An 18,424-nucleotide genomic window follows, 5' to 3' on the forward strand; every position below is an offset into this window, starting at 1 on the left:
TTTACTATCAATTACATTTTCTCTTCAAACCTGCTGGTAAGAGGTTCCTGAAAACTATCACACACGCACATACATTTACCACACACACACACACACACAATATCCTATACACACACGTATAGATCCCATATACACATACATAGATATTTCCCATGTGCACTTACACACATACCCCATATACACACTTCCACCCAGACATATATGCCCCATAAACACACGCACATACCCCGTATACACTTCTGCACACCCCATATAAACACACACGGTCACACATTCATACCTCATAGCCACACATCCTGACACACACACTCGAACATCCTTAGACCTAGCTCTGATGCTCTTCAGCATGAATCTCCTAACTTGGCAGAGAGTGGAGACCTGTTCCCTTCGGTCCCATCAGAGAGACCACAAAGCCTTGCTTTCACCCTTAGGAGAATCCATTGAGTGAGTCGGAATGCTGAACCTGGGGAAGAGCAGGCTGAGGCGGCCGCCCTCAAGGAAGCCAAGGGCTGTCCTGGGCAGCAGGATTAGCCTTGGTGTGAGGGCAGTGCCAGGAGGGGGCGCTGCCGGCCCCTGCATGCTCTGCTTGGTCTGTCCTTAGTTGTCTGTGGCTCAAGCTCCCGGCCCCACCACAGTAGCACCAAAGCTGCTGGAGGGAAGGGCCTGGGCCGCAGTCTCCCTTGGGATCCTTTTCATACAGCAGCACCCAGTAGGGCCTTCATAAATGCTTCCTGATGTGTGGGATTTAATCACTCATTAGGTTAACAAAAATGACCCTGGAAAAAAATGGAAAATCCTTTCTTGTCTCAGATAAAAAAGCATCAGATGGTCCCCAAATTTGCTGCTTGCTTTGGGATGTATTTTCTGAGATTCGGGTTGATCAGTTGATTAACAAGCACTGATGAAGCCCCTACCGTGTGCCAGGGCCTGGGGAGACCAAAGTAGGGATGAAGGGATCTCCGTGCTAAGGAGCTCCAGGTCTAATGCAGGGGCACCTGCATTCAGGTCTGGGAAGAGTAGATACAAAGAGAATGGGGCATCTGCCCAGGTCTCTGCCCACCGATGCTTCAGGCAAACAGGCAATTTCCCCTAAAACTGACCCTGGTCTTTCTATTTTTCTCTGCAAAGGTACCAGAATATCCAGCGCACGATCGCCACGGAACGCTCCGAAGAGGACTCCGGGGACCCAGCAGGACCTGAGCAAGCTCTAGCTGGAGGCAGTGGTGATGGAGGTGGAGGTGGAGGCGGAGGCGGGGGCAGTGATTCAGAGGCCGACGCTTCTCAGACAAACTTAGGTGACCAAGGATCCTGAAGTGGCACTGGGGCTGCTCTGTGGACGCATGGACAGTAGCTTAGCTCTCAGGAAGGAGGCCCCTGGCAGCGATTCTGTGTGGAGGGAGAGGGAAGGCCTGGCCAGGAGGGGGATGGAGCAACCTTGGGAGGTCTTTGCCAAAGGCGGGGTTCTTCTGGGGGGGAGGGGCTTCCATTGCTAGGCAGGCCCTTCCAGACTTCAGAGAAGCTGCCTCAGGGGCAGGCCCTGATACACTTTCTGGGTGATGCTGGGCAAGGCGATTGGGCAGTGATCTAATGGAAAGAGAGACAGAGACACAGAGACAGACAAAAAGACAGCTAGAGACAAGAGAGGAGAGGAGAGGAGAGGAGAGGAGAGGAGAGGAGAGGAGAGGAGAGGAGAGGAGAGGAGAGGAGAGGAGAGGAGAGGAGAGGAGAGGAGGGGAGGGGAGAGGAGAGGAGGGGAGGGGAGGGGAGGGGAGGGGAGGGGAGGGGAGGGGAGGGGAGGGGAGGGGAGGGGAGGGGAGGGGAGGGGAGGGGAGGGGAGGGGAGGGGAGAGGGGAGGGGAGGGGAGGGGAGGGGAGGGGAGGGGAGGGGGAGGGGAGGGGAGGGGAGGGGAGGGGAGGGGCGGGGCGGGACGGGACGGGAAGGAAGGAAGGAAGGAAGGAAGGAAGGAAGGAAGGAAGGAAGGAAGGAAGGAAGGAAGGATGGATGGATGGAAGGATGGACGGACGGACACATTTTGACCCACACTTTTAGATGCCTCTCCCAAGCAGGCATCTCCCAGGCCTGGCCACCCATCCCAGGTGTCCGTGCCTTCTTTGCCTCTGCCCACCTTCTGGGTAAAAGCTGGGCAGCTCCAGGGGCAGAGAAAACCACTCAGGAGAAGCCAGGCTGATGCCAGGAGGTAGGCGGGCAGAGCTGCCCCTCAGTTGGGAGCCACAAGGGCACAGAAGTAGGGAGTGCCAATTTAAGTAACGGCAAAGGCAGAGACCTTCTGCCTGAAGAACACAGACTCACCAACATGACAGCTCCCAACTCTGACTGTACAACTTGTTGTCTCCCTGGCTGTGCAGCGCGACTTGGCGGGACAAGTCCGCTTTCCAAAGTGTTCAGTCACTCTGTTCTCCTCTTTCCAGAGCTGGGGAGAGAAGGGTCGCTTTCACCCGGGAATTCTCAGAAAATCACGCTGTTGCTTCAGTCTCCAGCTGTCAAGTTCCTCACCAACCCCGAGTTCTTCACCGTGCTGCATGCCAACTACGTAAGTCCACAGAGTATCCACACAGACATGGCCCAGCATGGGGAAGGGGGGGGATGCAGGGGCTAGGGGGGACAGGCGGGTGTGGGGGGCCAGGTGCCCTCACTTGCTCAGAGATGGTTCCTCTTCATCTTGCGCAAGTGGAAAGACTGACCATTGCCTCCACTTTTCTCTCTGTCTGCCTCCTGGGATGGAGAGAAAGTGGTTAAAAAGTGACATGGGAGGGGGTAGAGTGTAGGAATTCACAAACTTCTTATAAAGCCATGGGACCATTTGGAAAGAACATCAAGGCCTTATGCAGAGACCTCTTGTCAAAATTTGCTCCTAATGGCAAATATACGACTTTGTTTGGACCTGTTCAAAGGCATAATGGAGAGGTAACTTACCCCTAAGCAAACATGTAGAATAAGCCGCCTCCAAGGGGGTGGGATCCCCCTCAGGCAAGGGTGGTGACCACAAAGGAGAGAAGGCTTGAGGCTATCTGGCCTCTGAGGTCTAATGGTGAAAGTCTGCATGTGTCCATTGGGAGGCACAGAAATGGAGATATCACATTGATGGCCACCAGCATGAATGTGCTGATCTTGTCAGTGAAGCCCAGCACATCCCTTCAGTGCAAATAGCTGCAGACAGCCGTCCGTAGAGCCCATCTCTGAAGCAACTTGTGACAGCCCTGGGAGGTGTGTTAGGGGGTTTTCATGCTAAGATTTGGGCTTCAGGAAAATTACTTTGACAGCTCCATCCAGGGTACTATTGGGCAGCTAAGCGGTTCAGTACACTGGACTCAGAATTAGGAAGATCTGAGTTTGAATCCTGCCTCAGAGACTTACCAGCTATGTGACCTAGACCAAGTCACTTAACTGTTGTCTGCCTCCATTTCCTCATCTGTAAAATGGGGATAATATCAAAGGAGATCACATTTGTAAAGAGCTATAGAAATGTTAGCTTTCATTATCTAATCACTAGAACCTAGCGAAGGGCCTTCCACACAGTAAGTGCTTAATCATTGTTTATGGACCTAAAACACCCTGGCTAGCTATCGACCACCCAAAGGGGACTCAGAGCTGCAAAGTTTGCTGGTACATGGAAGCACGAATAGGGAGATCCCATGTGGGGATCTATTCTCCAAACCCTAAAGCCCCAGGGATTCTCCATGATTAGCCCTTCCCTGAATTTAGCCCTGAATTAACAGGCGGGATCCTGACTGTCCCTGAGCCAGTGCTCACACACACGCTCTGCAGCTGGAAGGCCCTGGAGAATGCAGCAGAAGCTCCGAGCCTCAGAGGAGCCCCCAGGGGAAAGGAGTACCCCTTGAGAGTCACTGCTCTACTAATATCTCAGGATAGTTCATTTGCATTCAGATAACCAATAGTGACCCTCAGGAAGTCAAGAGAATCAGAGGCAGACCACCAGTGTGTTGGCTGGACTCCATGTGAGGAGCTATGGGGAGGGCATGGGTGAGCCTCCCCAGGACAGTCAGTCAAGGACGGGCTGCAATTCATATCTTTGGAGGGATTACTCCTCATTGAAAGACCATTGGAGAATAGAGGTGTACTGGAAATGTTTATGTACCCATTTCATGAATTTTCTCTTGAGGATTCTAAAGTGCTTTGGGAGTAAATCTTCCTTTTGTATGAACCTGGTCCCTGGGGTCTGTCCCCCAGTCTCTACCTTCTCATCATACAGAGAAAGCAGGGTCTCAGTTCAGGTGTTGTTTCTTTTCCCTGATGGGGGAAGCTGGTACAGAACATGAGATTTGAAGTCAGGCTCTGCCCCTTGCTACCTGGCTGACCTTGTACAAGGACCTCAGTTTTCTCATCTGAAAAAATGGGGGGGAGGGGTTCTTGATGACCTCTGAGCTTCCTTCCAGCTCCAGATCTCAGAGTCTACTTCCAGGACTTCCCCTCCATCCCTGCCCATCGGCCCCTTGTTCAGGGGTGTGCGCTGGGATGCTGACAGGATCTTTCTCCTTTCCCACTGCCCCCAGAGTGCCTACCGCGCCTTCACCAACAGCACCTGCCTGAAGCACATGATCTTGAAGGTTCGTCGGGACGCTCGGAACTTTGAACGCTACCAGCACAACCGGGACCTGGTGAACTTCATCAACATGTTTGCAGACACCCGCCTGGAACTGCCCCGAGGCTGGGAAATCAAAACTGACCAGCAGGGCAAGGTGAGTGGGAGAGGGCCCCGGGGTGTGATGGCCAAAGCCCGGGCATTCCTGGCTTGCAGTATGAGGTGGGCAGTGGGGAAGGGATGCAGCTGCTGTCGGGGCAGTCACGGTCCAGTTCCTGCCAGAATCAATGCAGCGGCTCTCCAGCTTATGCCCAGCGGGCACAACTGATGGTCAGTGGAGCCGCATCACAGGCAACCTCCATTCCCTTGATTATCTGGGTACTTGTTTAGTTCTCTCTCCTAGGGGTCCTTCAGGAGACAGTGTTTCTAGCCCCAGGCTTTGTTCCCATCGTTACTGCACTAGAATTCACCTTTCTGAGCCCAAATGAAAACTATCTTGCTTTAGAAAACTAATGTCCGAGGTAGGACCTGAACCCAGAGCTCTCTGACCTTGCCCAGCATGTTATCCTCTGGACCACTCCTCCTCCCATTTGTAAAAAATGACGTAGTTGAACTCCAAAATACCTTCTTTCTCTAAAGTTCTGTGTTCAGGCTGGTGTGGATACTCAGCTTATTTTCTCAGAGGACCCTCAGACTCCAGGACCCCGGGTCCTGAAGGATGCTGAGGGGCCAGGGTGAAAGCAGCCTGGCGTCAATAATCTGTTAGGCATGCTCTTTCGAGGGCCCGCCCCTAACAGGAAGGTTGGATGCCCATCATAAACTTTTATTCTAGCCCCTATAATGAGTCATGCCTAGCTGAAATGACTTTTCTTTGCACCAGGCGCCCAATAAAATGAAAAGGTCTCCTCCCCCCAGGTCAGAGCCAGGGGTAGAAGAAAGCAGGCGCCCACCTCCAGGAACATCCCTCTCTGCCCGCGCAGTGATTCTCCTGCCAAACATAGGTCGGGTTTTTTCTCCCCCCTCTCCGTAGTCTTTCTTTGTGGACCACAACAGCCGAGCTACCACTTTCATCGATCCCCGAATCCCTCTTCAGAATGGACGGCTTCCCAACCACCTGACCCACAGGCAGCATCTCCAACGACTGCGAAGCTACAGCGCTGGGGAGGTGAGTCCGCCCATCCCCTTGTGCATGTGCCAGGGCTGGGGGTGGTGGTGGCACGGCGGTCCTCTTCTTCCCAACCAGGGCTTCATCCCCCATTTGACACATTAATGTCTAATCTAACCAGCACTTACTAAGTGCCAGGCACCTAGGCACAAAGACACAAATGAAATCATTTCTGCCTTCAAGGAGTTTACATCTAACAGAGGAGGTGACATGCAGACATAGAAGTAAATAGAAAATGGACATAAAATTAGCTGGTGGGAACACACAGCAGAACTGGGGGACAGTGGGGACCAGAAGAAGCCCCTCTTGGGGGGAGTGCTTCAGCTGGGACTCAAAAGAAGGGGAGTTTAGAAGGATGTGCACCCAGGGAAGGGTACAGCCAGCCAAAGGCACAGAGACAGGAGATGCCAGATGTGTGTGTTCTCTCTGCCCCCCATGATTTCCTTCCTGTGTCCTCCAAAAGACTGACTTCATCCTGGACTCGTACTTTTTTCTGACACAGAGAAGGGACTTCGTGGCAGTTCTAGAGCCCCTCCCCAGACTCCTCCCACTTTGGGACTCCCCTTCCTACATAGATATACAGACATATGTATATAGGTAGATACATACATGCAGATATAGACATAGACATAAACATAACTGTAGATATGTTTTGTCTAACATAGCTGTCACCCTCCAGAGGTTCATATGCTTTGGGGAAAGGGCACAATGTATAATGAATATTTATAAAGTGCCTACTATGTGCCAGGCACTATGCTAAATGCTAGAGATACAATTAAGAAAATGTCCCTGCCTTCAAGGAGCTTTCAATCTAATGATTACAATCATTATGGCAGGGGGTTCCAATAAATGATTGCAATATGAACACAGATAAGCATAATAGAAATAACTACTGTTAGAGACAGAGCCAACATGGTACAGTGGCAGACCACAAAGATCTAGAAAATGCACCAGAATGAATCCTGATCAGGAAATCCAAGAAAAAATCATGGTGGGTCATTTTTCCTGCCTGGGTTGGCATAGAGAAACATAGAAACCTGTGAACCCTGGGTATGGGGTCTGTCCAGGGACACAGTGCATGGAGCATCCCAGTGCCCAGAGACTGAAAGAGGACTGAGACTATGCCCCAGAGCAAGAAGGGGTCCCAGTAGACTCTGAACTTGTGCAGGATGCAGGAGCAAGTGAACCTACAGAATGGTCTATCTGGCTGATAGTGACAGTCTAGAAGCAGTCTAATGGAGCATCCAACCAAGGACAAGCCCACAGGTGTGTTGCTCAGATCCAAACCTGGTACAGGAACTTGCAGAGTTCATACCAGAATGGCAGGAAGGAGACTTTACCCTGAATCAGATCACTTTGGGAGCACTGAAAATTTGTAAGTTCCCAGCCCAATCTGTCCCTGAGAAAGTAGAATAACAACTCTTAATACTCCCAAAAAATAGAAGGACCCAAGTGGACAAAAGTTACATTCAGGGGGCAGCTAGGTAGCACAGTAGATAAAGCACTGGCCTTGGATTCAGGAGGACCTGAGTTCAAATTTGGCCTCAGACACTTGACATTTACTAGCTGTGTGACCCTGGGAAAGTCACTTAACCCTCACTGTCCAGCAAAAAAAAAAAAAGTTACATTAAAACCACAGAAATACACAGAGCCCAGACTAGCATAAATTTCTAAATCAGGAAGTAGCCTGGAATGATGAGCATGTAAAAAAAAAAAAAAGAATCCCATCATAAAGAGCTATTGTGGTAACATGGTTGGTAAAGACACAAACTCAAAGAAGAGAATGACTTCAGTATATCTATAAGTAAATTCATAAAGAAAAACACAGCTTGAACACAAGTCCAGTTAGAATTCCTGAAAGAGATAAAGCAAAGGTTTAAAAAAAAAATCAAGGGGCCAGCTAGGTGGCACAGTGGATAAAGCACCAGCCCTGGATTCAAGAGAACCTGAGTTCAAATCTGGCCTCATACACTTGACACTAGCTGTGTGCCCCTGAGCAAGTCACTTAACCCTCATTGCCCCACAAAAGAAAATTAAAAACCAAATAAAGTGTTAGAGGAAAAAATGGGAAAATAAATGAGAGCCACATAGGAAAGAAAGATAGGGAAAGATAGTTAACAGCTTGAAACAAGAGGTAACAAACTGGTTGAAGAGGAAAGAATTATAATTGACCAAATAGAAGTTAATGACATCATGGGACATCGAGAAATAAAAGTCAAAAGAAGAAAACAAAGTCTAAAGTCTGAAAAAAAATTAAAGTATCTCATAACGAAAAACAACTGATCTGGAAAATACATCAAGGGGAGATAATTTAACACTTAGTGAACTGCCCAAAAGCCATGACCAAAAAATAAAAAGATCCTAGATACCATATTTCAAGAAATCTTAAAAGAAAATTGCCCTGATGTCATAGAACCAGAGGGCAAAGTAGAAATTGAAAGAATCTACCAATCACCTCCTGGAAGAAACCCCAAAATGAAAGCTCAGGAACACTATAGCCAATATTCAGGGCTCCCAGGTCAAAGAAAAAACATTGCAAACAGTGAGAAAGAAACAATTCAAGTACCAAGGAGCCACAGTCAGGATCAAGATGTAGCAGCTACTGGATCTAAACAAAAGGGTAAATTGTTTACATTCTTATAAGGGTAGATGATACATGTAGCCAGCCAGCTCCTCAGAACTTCTTGTTACTGTTGTTGTTCATCCTTCATACTTGAAGATGCCCAAAGATATCCCTATGTTGGGGTCAAGGTACAATATGTTTGACTGTAATTAGACCTATATAAGCTCAGAAAGCCCAACCGCAGGCCAGGCATGAATAGTCCACTTGAAATGGGGATATATCTAGATGTGTGCATTTCCTTTGTGCTACTGTGATTCATCTTTGCTCATAGAGCACAGTACAACAGCCTAATAATTGTTCATACGCTGACTCAACACCACTGCTAGATCTATACCCTAAAGATGCCAAAGAAAGAGGGAAAAGACCTATGGAGGAGAAAATATTTTAGCAGCTCTTTTCATGGTGGAAACTGAGGGGATGCTCATGAATTGGTATACAAATATGATGAAATACTATTGTTCTATATGAAATGATTCAGAGATTGATTTCAGAGATTGGTTTCAGAGAAACACAGAAAGACTTGTATGAACTGTTGCAAAATAAAATGACCAGAACCAGAAAAGCACTTCATACAATAACAACAATATCAAGACAAACAACTTGGAAAGACTTAAGAAATTTAATGCCATGATCACCCACAATTCCAAAGGACTTGTGATGAAACATGCTGTTCACCACCAGATAGAGAGCTCAATGTGCTTATGCAGTGCAGATTGAAGTGTATGTGTATATATATATGTGTGTGTGTGTGTGTGTATAAACACATATATACATGCATGCATACATACAGGACAAATGAGGGAATTGGTTTTGCTTGACAATGAATATTTTTAACAAGTTTGTTTTCCTTGCTTTCTCAAAGCATGGGGAGGATGTGAGAGAAAAAATGTAGAACTGAAAATTAAAATTAATTTTTATTTTCTTTTTTTGTTTTGTTTTGTAAAATTAAATTTTTAAAGAAGTAAATAATAGGAAAGAAGTGGTCCTACCAGATTTTTTCTATGATACCAATATGGTCCTGATACTTAAAGTGAGGGAATCAGAGAAAGAAAACCATAGACCAATATCCCTAATGAATATATAAAAATTTTTAAATACAAAATCAGCAAGGAGACTACAGCAATTATCACAAAGATTATATACTGTCACTGGGATGTATTTATTTTTTTAAGTGATAAACATTTTTATTTATAGCTTTGGGTCCCAATTTTTAATCCCTCCTTCCCTCCCTCCCTTCCCCCCCCCAGGGGGGAAGTAGGTTATACATGTACAATTATATAAAACATTGCCAGATTAGTCATTTTGTATAAGAAAGCTTGAATAAAAGAAAAAATGAAAGAAAGTAAAAAATAGCATTCTTTAGTCTGTGTCCCATCCATATCAGTCCTTTCTTTAGAGCTGGATAGTATGTTTCATCCATAGTCCTTTGGGATTGTCTTGGATCATTATATTGTTGAGAATAGTTGGGGGCAGCTAGGTGGTGTAGTGGATAAAACATGGGCCCCAGATTCAGGAGGACCTGAGTTCAAATCCCGCCTCAGACACTTGACACTTACTAGCTGTGTGACCCTGGACAAGTCACTTAACCCTCATTGCCTCACCAAAAAAACACAATTTTTGATTCTGCTCAGTTTACTATACGTCAGTTCATACAAGTCTTTCCAGGCCTTTCTGAAATCATCCTGCCTGTCATTTCTTGTAGCACAATAGTATTCCATCACCATCATATACCACAGCTTGTTTAGCCATTCCCCAGTTGATGGGCATCCCTTTGATTTCCAATTCTTAGCCACTACAAAAAGAGCTGCTATCAATATTTTTGTGCAAATGGGTCTTTTTCTCTTTTGGGGATGTCTGGGATATAAACCTTGCAGTGGTATTGCTGGATCAAAGGGTATGCACAGTTCTAGAGCCCTTTGGGCATAGTTCCAAATTGCTCTCCATAGTGGTTGGCTCTTTTCACATGACTGGGATGTATTTACACGAGAAATGTAGGGCTAGTTCAATATTGGGAAAAAACATCTATATAATTGACTGTCTTAATAACAAGAACACAGAAAATCACGATTATAAGAGTGCTTCCATATTTTCAGCATTGGGTGTGTGGGTTAATTAATCACCTGTTGAAAAGCAGGCTGATAGACCTGACTTTCCTCATAAAATGCGTTTTTCCAAAACTATCTCAGTTATTCACAGCTTCCCTTTAGTGCTTGTGTGAAGAGGACAGCATGACATAACAGACAGAGAGCTGGCCTTGGAGTTAGGAAAAGCTGGGTTAATGTCCTGTCTCTGATCAGAATTTGACTGGGTTACCCTGGGCAAGTCAATTAACCTCTTAAGTCCTCATGCTGTTCTCTGAGCCCTACCTGTTACATGTGGGGTGCCCACCTGTAATGGTGAGAGGAGTTTCCACATTAGGAGTCCCCGTGCTGATGAAAATCCCTCAGTCTGAGAAGGAGGAGGGGGCATTTTGTGCTTTGCCACGATGACCCTGGAGCAGATCCATCCTGACCATCTCCAGCCAGGGCCCGAGGCTTTCTGGGGGGTCTCCTTTTACACCAGCTCTGTGGGAAGGCTGGAACCTGCCTCCTATTGAACCAGAGAGACTTCAGCCAGTCTTTTTCACCTGAAGGAGACAAAGAGTCCTCTAGCCAAGAACCTAACAAGGACAGGGGCGGTGACGTGCTCTCTTTTTTAAACTAGGCTTCGGAAGTGTCTCGGAATCGGGGTGCTTCCCTCCTGGCCAGGCCGGGGCACAGCCTCGTAGCGGCCATCCGGAGCCAGCATCACCATGAGTCATTACCTCTGGGTAAGTCCCCACTCCTCTTTCCCCGGGTCCTCCGAGCACTGCCCTGCCCCCGCCCCTCTGTTGGGGGGTCCCCAGGGCTTCCTGCATCTAGGTCAGCCCTTCTCCTTCCCCTCTGCCCCCCCCCAACGCTGCACAGCTGCCTTTCCACGTAGCGACCCAGTCCCCAAGGTCCCTCTTGGGCCTACTGGTGCAGCCTGGATTTTGGCTTCTATCCCCGTGGGGGCCCGTGAGACACCGCCACAGACCTCCTCCCTAAACGAGGTCCGTCCTACAAGCTCCACGTCATAGGTGTGTGTCGGGACGGGGCGGGGGGGGGGGGGGCCATCTGAGTTCCAGGAAAGCAGCTCGGAGCTGTCTCTGGGGCCTTCCCTTCACGCGCACAGTAAGGTCGGCACATTACTGCCACGCCTCCCTGCAACTCCAAAGGCAAACGATTGTCTGTGCAATCTTCAAATAGGAGAATCATAGATCGACACCTGGAGGGAACTTGGGGCCCCTCCTGTGCAGCCCTTCATTTTTAATGAGGAAAACTGGGTCTGAAATTGGTTTAGAATCTTGGCCGGAGACACTCAGGTGATAAGTGGCGTGAAGAATTTGAACCCAGGGCGTCCTCAGAAGCCTAAAACAGCCCACCACATAACCCCCACCCCTCGCCAACTTAGGGCCATGGGAAACCAAAGGCCCCGTGTGTAACTAAGAGAGAAGAGGGTTCCCTCTCTCTACCCAACAGTGCTCTTGCTCTTGGCCCTGTGTGGGTTATTACCCAGGTTAAGGGCCCGGTATTGATGCTAATGTAATTCAAGCCCAGATTGAGCTCCATCTCCCGGCTAATAATAGCCGGCGTGGGCAGATGAAAAGCTCCACTCTGCATGCCTTGCACTGATGACGAGGCAATTTGCCCTCAAAGCTCCTCCATAAACCCCAGTCTCATGTCAAGCAGCAATTTTCCCATCATCTGAAAAAACATCTCTGGGCGATAGACTGAAGTGAGCAAGCGTTCTGTGCTGTCTCTTGCAGCGTATAATGACAAGATTGTCGCGTTCCTCCGCCAGCCAAACATTTTTGAAATGCTGCAGGAGCGTCAGCCAAGCCTGGCCAGGAACCACACACTCAGGTACGGGCCTGTTTGTTTATCCCAGTAACTCACAGTTTGTCCAGCTATTAACCCACAGAGCCCACCCTCTGTGCCAGGAGAGCAGGGCTTGCCATGCCCAGTTAGTACATCCCACAGTCTGCATGGTTTCCAATTAGTCACTGAATACAAATGGAATGAGGGAATATCGTGAGCGCCGTAGGAATCAGAGGGAGAAGAGCCCTCAGATAGCATTTAGTCCAACCCCTCACTGCACAGACTAGGCCCAGAGAGAAGTGATTTGTCCAAGATCACACGGGTGATAGAAATTCAGCTCTCCTGCCTCCAAAGACCTTGCCATGTGCTGTGTGTGTGATCAAGCCCATTAGAAGCAGAGGAAACTGTGGAGAAGCACTACTGATCTTTTTGACCACCATCGGGGTCTGTCCATACACCAAACCTACTGCAGAGCAGGGTGGTCTAGATAGTGGAACCTAAACTTCATTTTTAGAAATTGGATTGAGAAGAAAGGTATTTAATGGAGGCAGTAGACTATAAGGGGAACTGTTGGCTAACTAGTGACCCCAGGAGCTCAGTATTAGTTGAGATTTGTAAAAAACATCGAATATCAGAGTAAATTTCTAATTTAGGAAAAGCATAGACATCTAATCAGTGTGATTTTCCTAAAGTGCGGGTCTGACGTTGTAACCCCTACTCAATAAACTCCCATAGCCCCCTATGGCCGGTTTACCTTCAACATCCTTTATAACCTGCCCCTCCTGCCTTTCCAGTCTACTTAACCCCTCCCCCTGCCGCCTGCTCTTCATTCCAGTCTCCAGTGAGGTCTTGCCGGGCCTGTCTTCCTACCTGTAGTACTCCTACACTACCAGCAGATGGGGCCAGTTCCCTTTCCCAGGAGATCAGTTCTGTTCTGGCTCCGTGGCAGAAGGGTCCAGCATCTCTGTCTTGACGAAATGTGTTTGCTGCTCAAGCCATACCCACAGAGCTGCCTGGAGCTCCCCAGAAAAAAGGGAAAAGCCCTGGGGTTGGAAGGGACCCCAGAGGGATGATGAACTCGGAATTACCAGATCTAAATTAAATCCTGCCTCCTCCACTTAGGACCCAGGCGACCTGGGTCAATCACTCTCCCTCTTTGGTCCCCAGGTTTTTTATCTGTAGAAGGAGGGGATTGGACCGCCTCCAAGATCCTGTGCTTCTAAATCTCATCTCATATGTCCACCTCTCAAAGGAAAAAGGTGCCTGTTTATCAAGTGCTTTGAGAGGCTTCAGTGCAGTGTTAGCCAGACACCTCCAAGGCAAACAGTAGATGGCTCTTTACCTAAAAATCAACATTTTCTGTGCCTCCTCCCGATTCTTTGCAAGAGGAGAGGATGCCCACAGCTTTGGAACGCTGAATGTGATTTCAGACTCATTTGTTAACTTTTTCTGAACTCTATTCTCTACTCTTTTTTATTCTTTGTTATCAGGTGACAGGGATAAGTATTGCTTTTGTATATGCACATATAAGTACGTGTTCTCTCTCCTAATATGTTTGCCAGTCAATAAGCCATTTTAATCACTTTCTATGTCACAGGCACTGCCCTCAAGGAGCTCACATTTTAATAGAATTATTTATAAGGGAGGGAGATAGACAGCTGGATGGATGGGGAGAGAGAGAGAGAGAGAGAGAGAGAGAGAGAGATGGATAGATGGATGGATGGGTGTAGATATATCTTCACATACACATATGGGAATGTAGGTGGTATAAAAATAAAAGGCATCAATAAAATGTATTTTTAAAATAAATATATCTTACAATGGGAGACTGGAAGGCCCCTGAAGCCTGGCAAATTGTCTGACTGGAGAACAAATTGGGTGTGAGACTATGGATTATTCAGGTACACTGGGAAGAGGAAGCAGGGGGAACACAAAAGGGTGCATTCATTTGTTTGGGCTCTGAGCTAGAACATTTCCCTCCTATGTCTGACACTGCAGGGAGAAGATCCATTACATCCGCACAGAGGGCACCCATGGGCTTGAAAAACTGTCCTGTGATGCAGATTTAGTCATTCTGCTAAGGTAAGAATCCCAGATCACCAGGATGGTCCCTCTTCCTTCTAGCCAGGCGCCCGGGAGGGGACTGGAGACTGAAAGCCAACCCAGGCCCTTCCCTTTCTCTGTTCTGAGCTTTCTCCAAAGCCAAAATTTAGAAATTACTGAAGGACAACATCTGGTGGGAATTTTGTGGGAGCTTTAATGAGCACTTAGCTTTCCTGAGGCTTTGAGATCCTGGCAGGGAAGGTTTGGAAATACCTGTGTGTATTATAGCCTGCCTTGATTAGATGGCGCCAATTAGGGCTCTTGCTTCATCATCCCCATCGGTGCTGAGCAGCCCATGACAGAGAGAGCCCTGACCTATCCTTGCTTTGCAGCCTCTTTGAAGAAGAGATCATGTCCTACATTCCTCTGCAGGCCGCCTTCCACCCTGGCTACAGCTTTTCCCCACGGTGTTCCCCCTGCTCGTCACCTCAGAACTCACCAGGTGAGCTTGGAGCGCTGTCCCATCTGGGACCCCCATGCCCAAAGTTGAGGACTGAGCTAACGCAAAACAGGAAATGGGTTTGCCGGTTGTTCTCCCTTGGTCCAAAGGCATGACCTATAGTGACCTATGAGTGGAGGAGTCCCATCCCTCAGAGAAAAAACCCAAGCATTGTAGCTGACAAAGATCTCACAATAGCCAAAAAGGCCAATGAGCCAAACTCTGCCAATAGTGTCCAAAGTGAGTAGGGTTCCCCATCCTCTGCCCTGGTCAGACCCTGTCTCAAAGGTAGAGTTCAACTCTGGATGTCCCCTTTGGGGAAGAACACTGTCAAGTAGACCACAAAGGAGGGCAACCAAGATGGTGAGGAGACCCCCAACCCTGATACAAAGATTCAGTGAAGAAACAGAGGGAAGTCTAGAATCGGGAATGGGAGATTGGGAGGCACATGGTGGTCGTCAAGTACTTGATGAGTTGTTATCAAGAAGTGGGATTAGATATGTTTGACTTGGCCCCAAAGAGATAAACAAGGAGTAGGGGGGCAGGTTCGAGGATATACATCTTTCTGAACAACTAAAGTTGCCCCCAAAGAATAATAGGTTGCTTCTGGAAGTCATAGGTTCCCCATCACTGTAGTTCAATCAATTAACCAATTCACCTACATGTAAATATTCATTAAGCAGATATTATGTGCTAGTCACGAGACAATGGAGAAAGCCTCTGTTCATAAGGAGTTTACATACTAACGGGGGGGGGAGAGACAACAAGGACATATGCAAATATGTACAGAGTAAATACACAATAGTTTTAAAAGGGGGCATGAGTAGTTGAGGGGATTGGGAAAGGCTTGATGCAGACAGTGATGACATAAACAATGCAGACGTCTTATTTGAGCCTCCCAACAACCTGTGAGAGGGGCTATAGGCATTTTTGCCCATTTATAGATAAGAATATTGAGGCATAGAGAATATGAGTGATTTGTCTCTGGTGGCACAGCTAGTACCAGGAGCAGAATTGATTCTCTGGGCAGGAAGCCTCAGTATCAATGTTGACTTACCATGCAGCTTACCATGGGGTGCTTTCTGGGGGGAGGGGGAGGGGGTGTGTCCAATGGGTCTGCCAAGTCAATTTGTTAAAGCCATGGAATGTGTTTATAAGCTAGCCATTGCTTTGTGTTCCCTCCTGGGTTCTATCCAATGTTCAGCTCCACTCCAAACACAAAGTTTGGAATCTGTTTTCAAAGTTTGATTTTGGATATTTTGAATTCAAGATGATGCCAGAACATCGTGTTTGAAATGTCTAAGAGGAAATTGGCGAGAGGGCCAAAGCTCAGGATACATGGATATATCTGGGTATCTAGATCTTGGAGTCATCTACATAGAGATGATAATTAAATCCATGACAGATGATCAGGTCACCATAATAGTAAGTGGAGAGAGGATTAGGGGGCCTAGGACAGAGTCTTGAGTAATGTCCATAATTAAGAGATTTTATATGGATGATGAACCAGCAAAGGAAACTGAAAAGGTACAGTCAGACCAGCAAAAAGTTGTGTTGCAAAAGTGCAGAGAGGAGAGAGGAGGTGATCAAAGGTATCCAACATAGAAGACTCCTCCAAAAGGATGAGGACTGAGAAAAGATCATTAGATTTTGCGATTAAGAAGTTGTTTGCTTTAAAGAAAACAATTCCAGTCTACAGATGAAGCTAGAAACCGGAATGCAAATGGTTCCAGTGTCAGGGGAAGTGGATGCTGCCAGTGTAGACAGTTTTTTCTAGGGGTTTAGTTGAGAAAGAATGGAGAAATATAGGGTGAGAGTTTGAGCATCTAGAAAAAGTTGTTGCAGGATGAAGAGCTGGGTGAGAAAGGGACTAATAGGCTGAAGAATCAAGAGATACAGAGACAGAGTTGATGAAATAATGTTCTCAGATTGAGGGGGATGGTCTCACAAACATTCCCCTAATCTTTCCATTTAATAACTCTATCACAAATGGAAACAAAGTTGATCTGGCCTGAGCTGTTCTTGAGAAAGATGCTGGCCCATGGTGACCCCTAATTCCTATTCTAGATGTTCACTTACCCTTTAATAGGCTGTTCTGGAATTTTGACAGTGACCAAAGTCAAACTTTCTGGCTGAGTTTCCAGGTTCCATTCTTTGTGGCTTTTTTTTTTTTTTAGTGAGGCAATTGGGGTTAAGTGACTTGCCCAGGGTCACACAGCTAGTAAGTGTTAAGTGTCTGAGGCCGGATTTGAACTCAGGTACTCCCGAATCCAGGGCCAGTGCTCTATCCACTGCACCATCTAGCTGCCCCTCTTTGTGGCTTTTAAACCTTCATTTGCCTTCTCTGGTGGCCTCTCATTCTCTACCATCTTTCAGAGATCTCTGACAGGAAGTGGCTCAGCAGTCATATCCATTAGCACTTCAGGATTCCAGAGAGTATGTCTGGGCCTGGTGACTTGATGGGATAGGAGTAGGGGTGGGGAGAGGGCTGCTTTCCTGAGACCTATTATTCAGGCTGGAATTGAAAGGAGGGCTGAGTGATTATACCTCTCTTCTTCCAAAGGGCTGGAAGGCAACTTGGCATCACTTGATCATGGCCAATGATGCCTGAGCCAGGGAGCTTATTAGGTTTCATCATCCAAGGACCAGACTAGGTAGCTCTGAACAAGCACCTCAGCAGAAGAGGTGAGATGCTAGATGAGTTTTTTTCAACCACAGCAACTCCCCAATACTGACCACATCACAGAACCCTGAAAAAAATAGATTCTACCAAAGTACTTGATTTGAAAAAAAAAATGTTCTCATTAAGATATTTTCAAAAATAGTGGGTAAAAAGCACATTGAACAACTTGCAGAAGATTGATGCTTAATGAATGTTTATTGATTCAATGAATGAACAAGTGAATAAGTGAGTGAATGATTCTGAAGGTGGAAAGGGAAAGTTGATTTTGACAGACTTTGCTAGGACCTGAGAGTTTTTTCTTTACATAGCTTGTTAGCACTAGCAGGATTTGTACTGTTTCCATTGAATTTTAAAAGAAAAGGTACATTTGTACGTCTTGTTTTCACATCACCTTCCTTTTTTTTAAATCTTTTAAAAATCCATTAAGTTTTGAGTTCCCAGTCCTCTCTCTTCCTTGACCTTTCCCCTACTCATTGAGAAAGAAAGCAATATGCCGTCAATTATGCATGTGAAATTATGCAAAACACATTTCCTTATTAGCCATATTACCAAAAATGCAAGAATAATAAAGAAAAATTTTAAATTATGCTTCAACTTGCACTCATAGTTCATCAGTTCTCTCTCTCTGAAAGTGGATAGCATTTTTCATAATGAGTCTTTCAGAACTGTCTTGGATTGTTGTATTATTCAGACTAGCTAAGTCATTCACAGTTGATTATCATTAAAATATTGTTGTTACTGTGTAAAATGTTCTCCTGGTTCTGCTCATTTCACTTTGCATCAGTTCATACAAGTCCACCTAGATTTCTTTGGAAACCATCCTGCTCATCATTTCTTAATCACCTTCATTTCTGAAATACTCCTTCCCCTCTCTCCTTGCCAAGGTATACAGTGCTCCACCCCTGTAGTCCACCATCTCTGCAAAGAAGGGAGAGAGATGTATTTTCTTACCTCTTTCCCAGGGCCAAGTTC

The 18,424-nt window shown here is 46.8% G+C and overlaps 1 protein-coding gene across 6 annotated transcripts in view; it reads left to right on the forward strand.

Moving 5' to 3' along the window:
* The window catches only part of HECW1 (HECT, C2 and WW domain containing E3 ubiquitin protein ligase 1), a 283,331-nt gene that overhangs the window by 240,426 nt on the left and 24,481 nt on the right, over positions 1-18,424 (forward strand). For all 6 annotated transcript variants that reach the window (XM_043963546.1, XM_043963531.1, XM_043963566.1 and 3 more), the window contains 8 exons: positions 1,129-1,295; positions 2,430-2,551; positions 4,533-4,718; positions 5,592-5,726; positions 11,053-11,158; positions 12,176-12,272; positions 14,226-14,309; positions 14,663-14,772. In XM_043963546.1, the coding sequence (XP_043819481.1) occupies positions 1,129-1,295; positions 2,430-2,551; positions 4,533-4,718; positions 5,592-5,726; positions 11,053-11,158; positions 12,176-12,272; positions 14,226-14,309; positions 14,663-14,772 (1,007 nt within the window). The remainder of the gene's footprint in view (positions 1-1,128; positions 1,296-2,429; positions 2,552-4,532; positions 4,719-5,591; positions 5,727-11,052; positions 11,159-12,175; positions 12,273-14,225; positions 14,310-14,662; positions 14,773-18,424) is intronic.

This window comes from Dromiciops gliroides, chromosome 1 (genome assembly GCF_019393635.1).
Source record: "Dromiciops gliroides isolate mDroGli1 chromosome 1, mDroGli1.pri, whole genome shotgun sequence".
In the NCBI taxonomy this organism is placed as follows: Eukaryota; Metazoa; Chordata; class Mammalia; order Microbiotheria; family Microbiotheriidae; genus Dromiciops; species Dromiciops gliroides.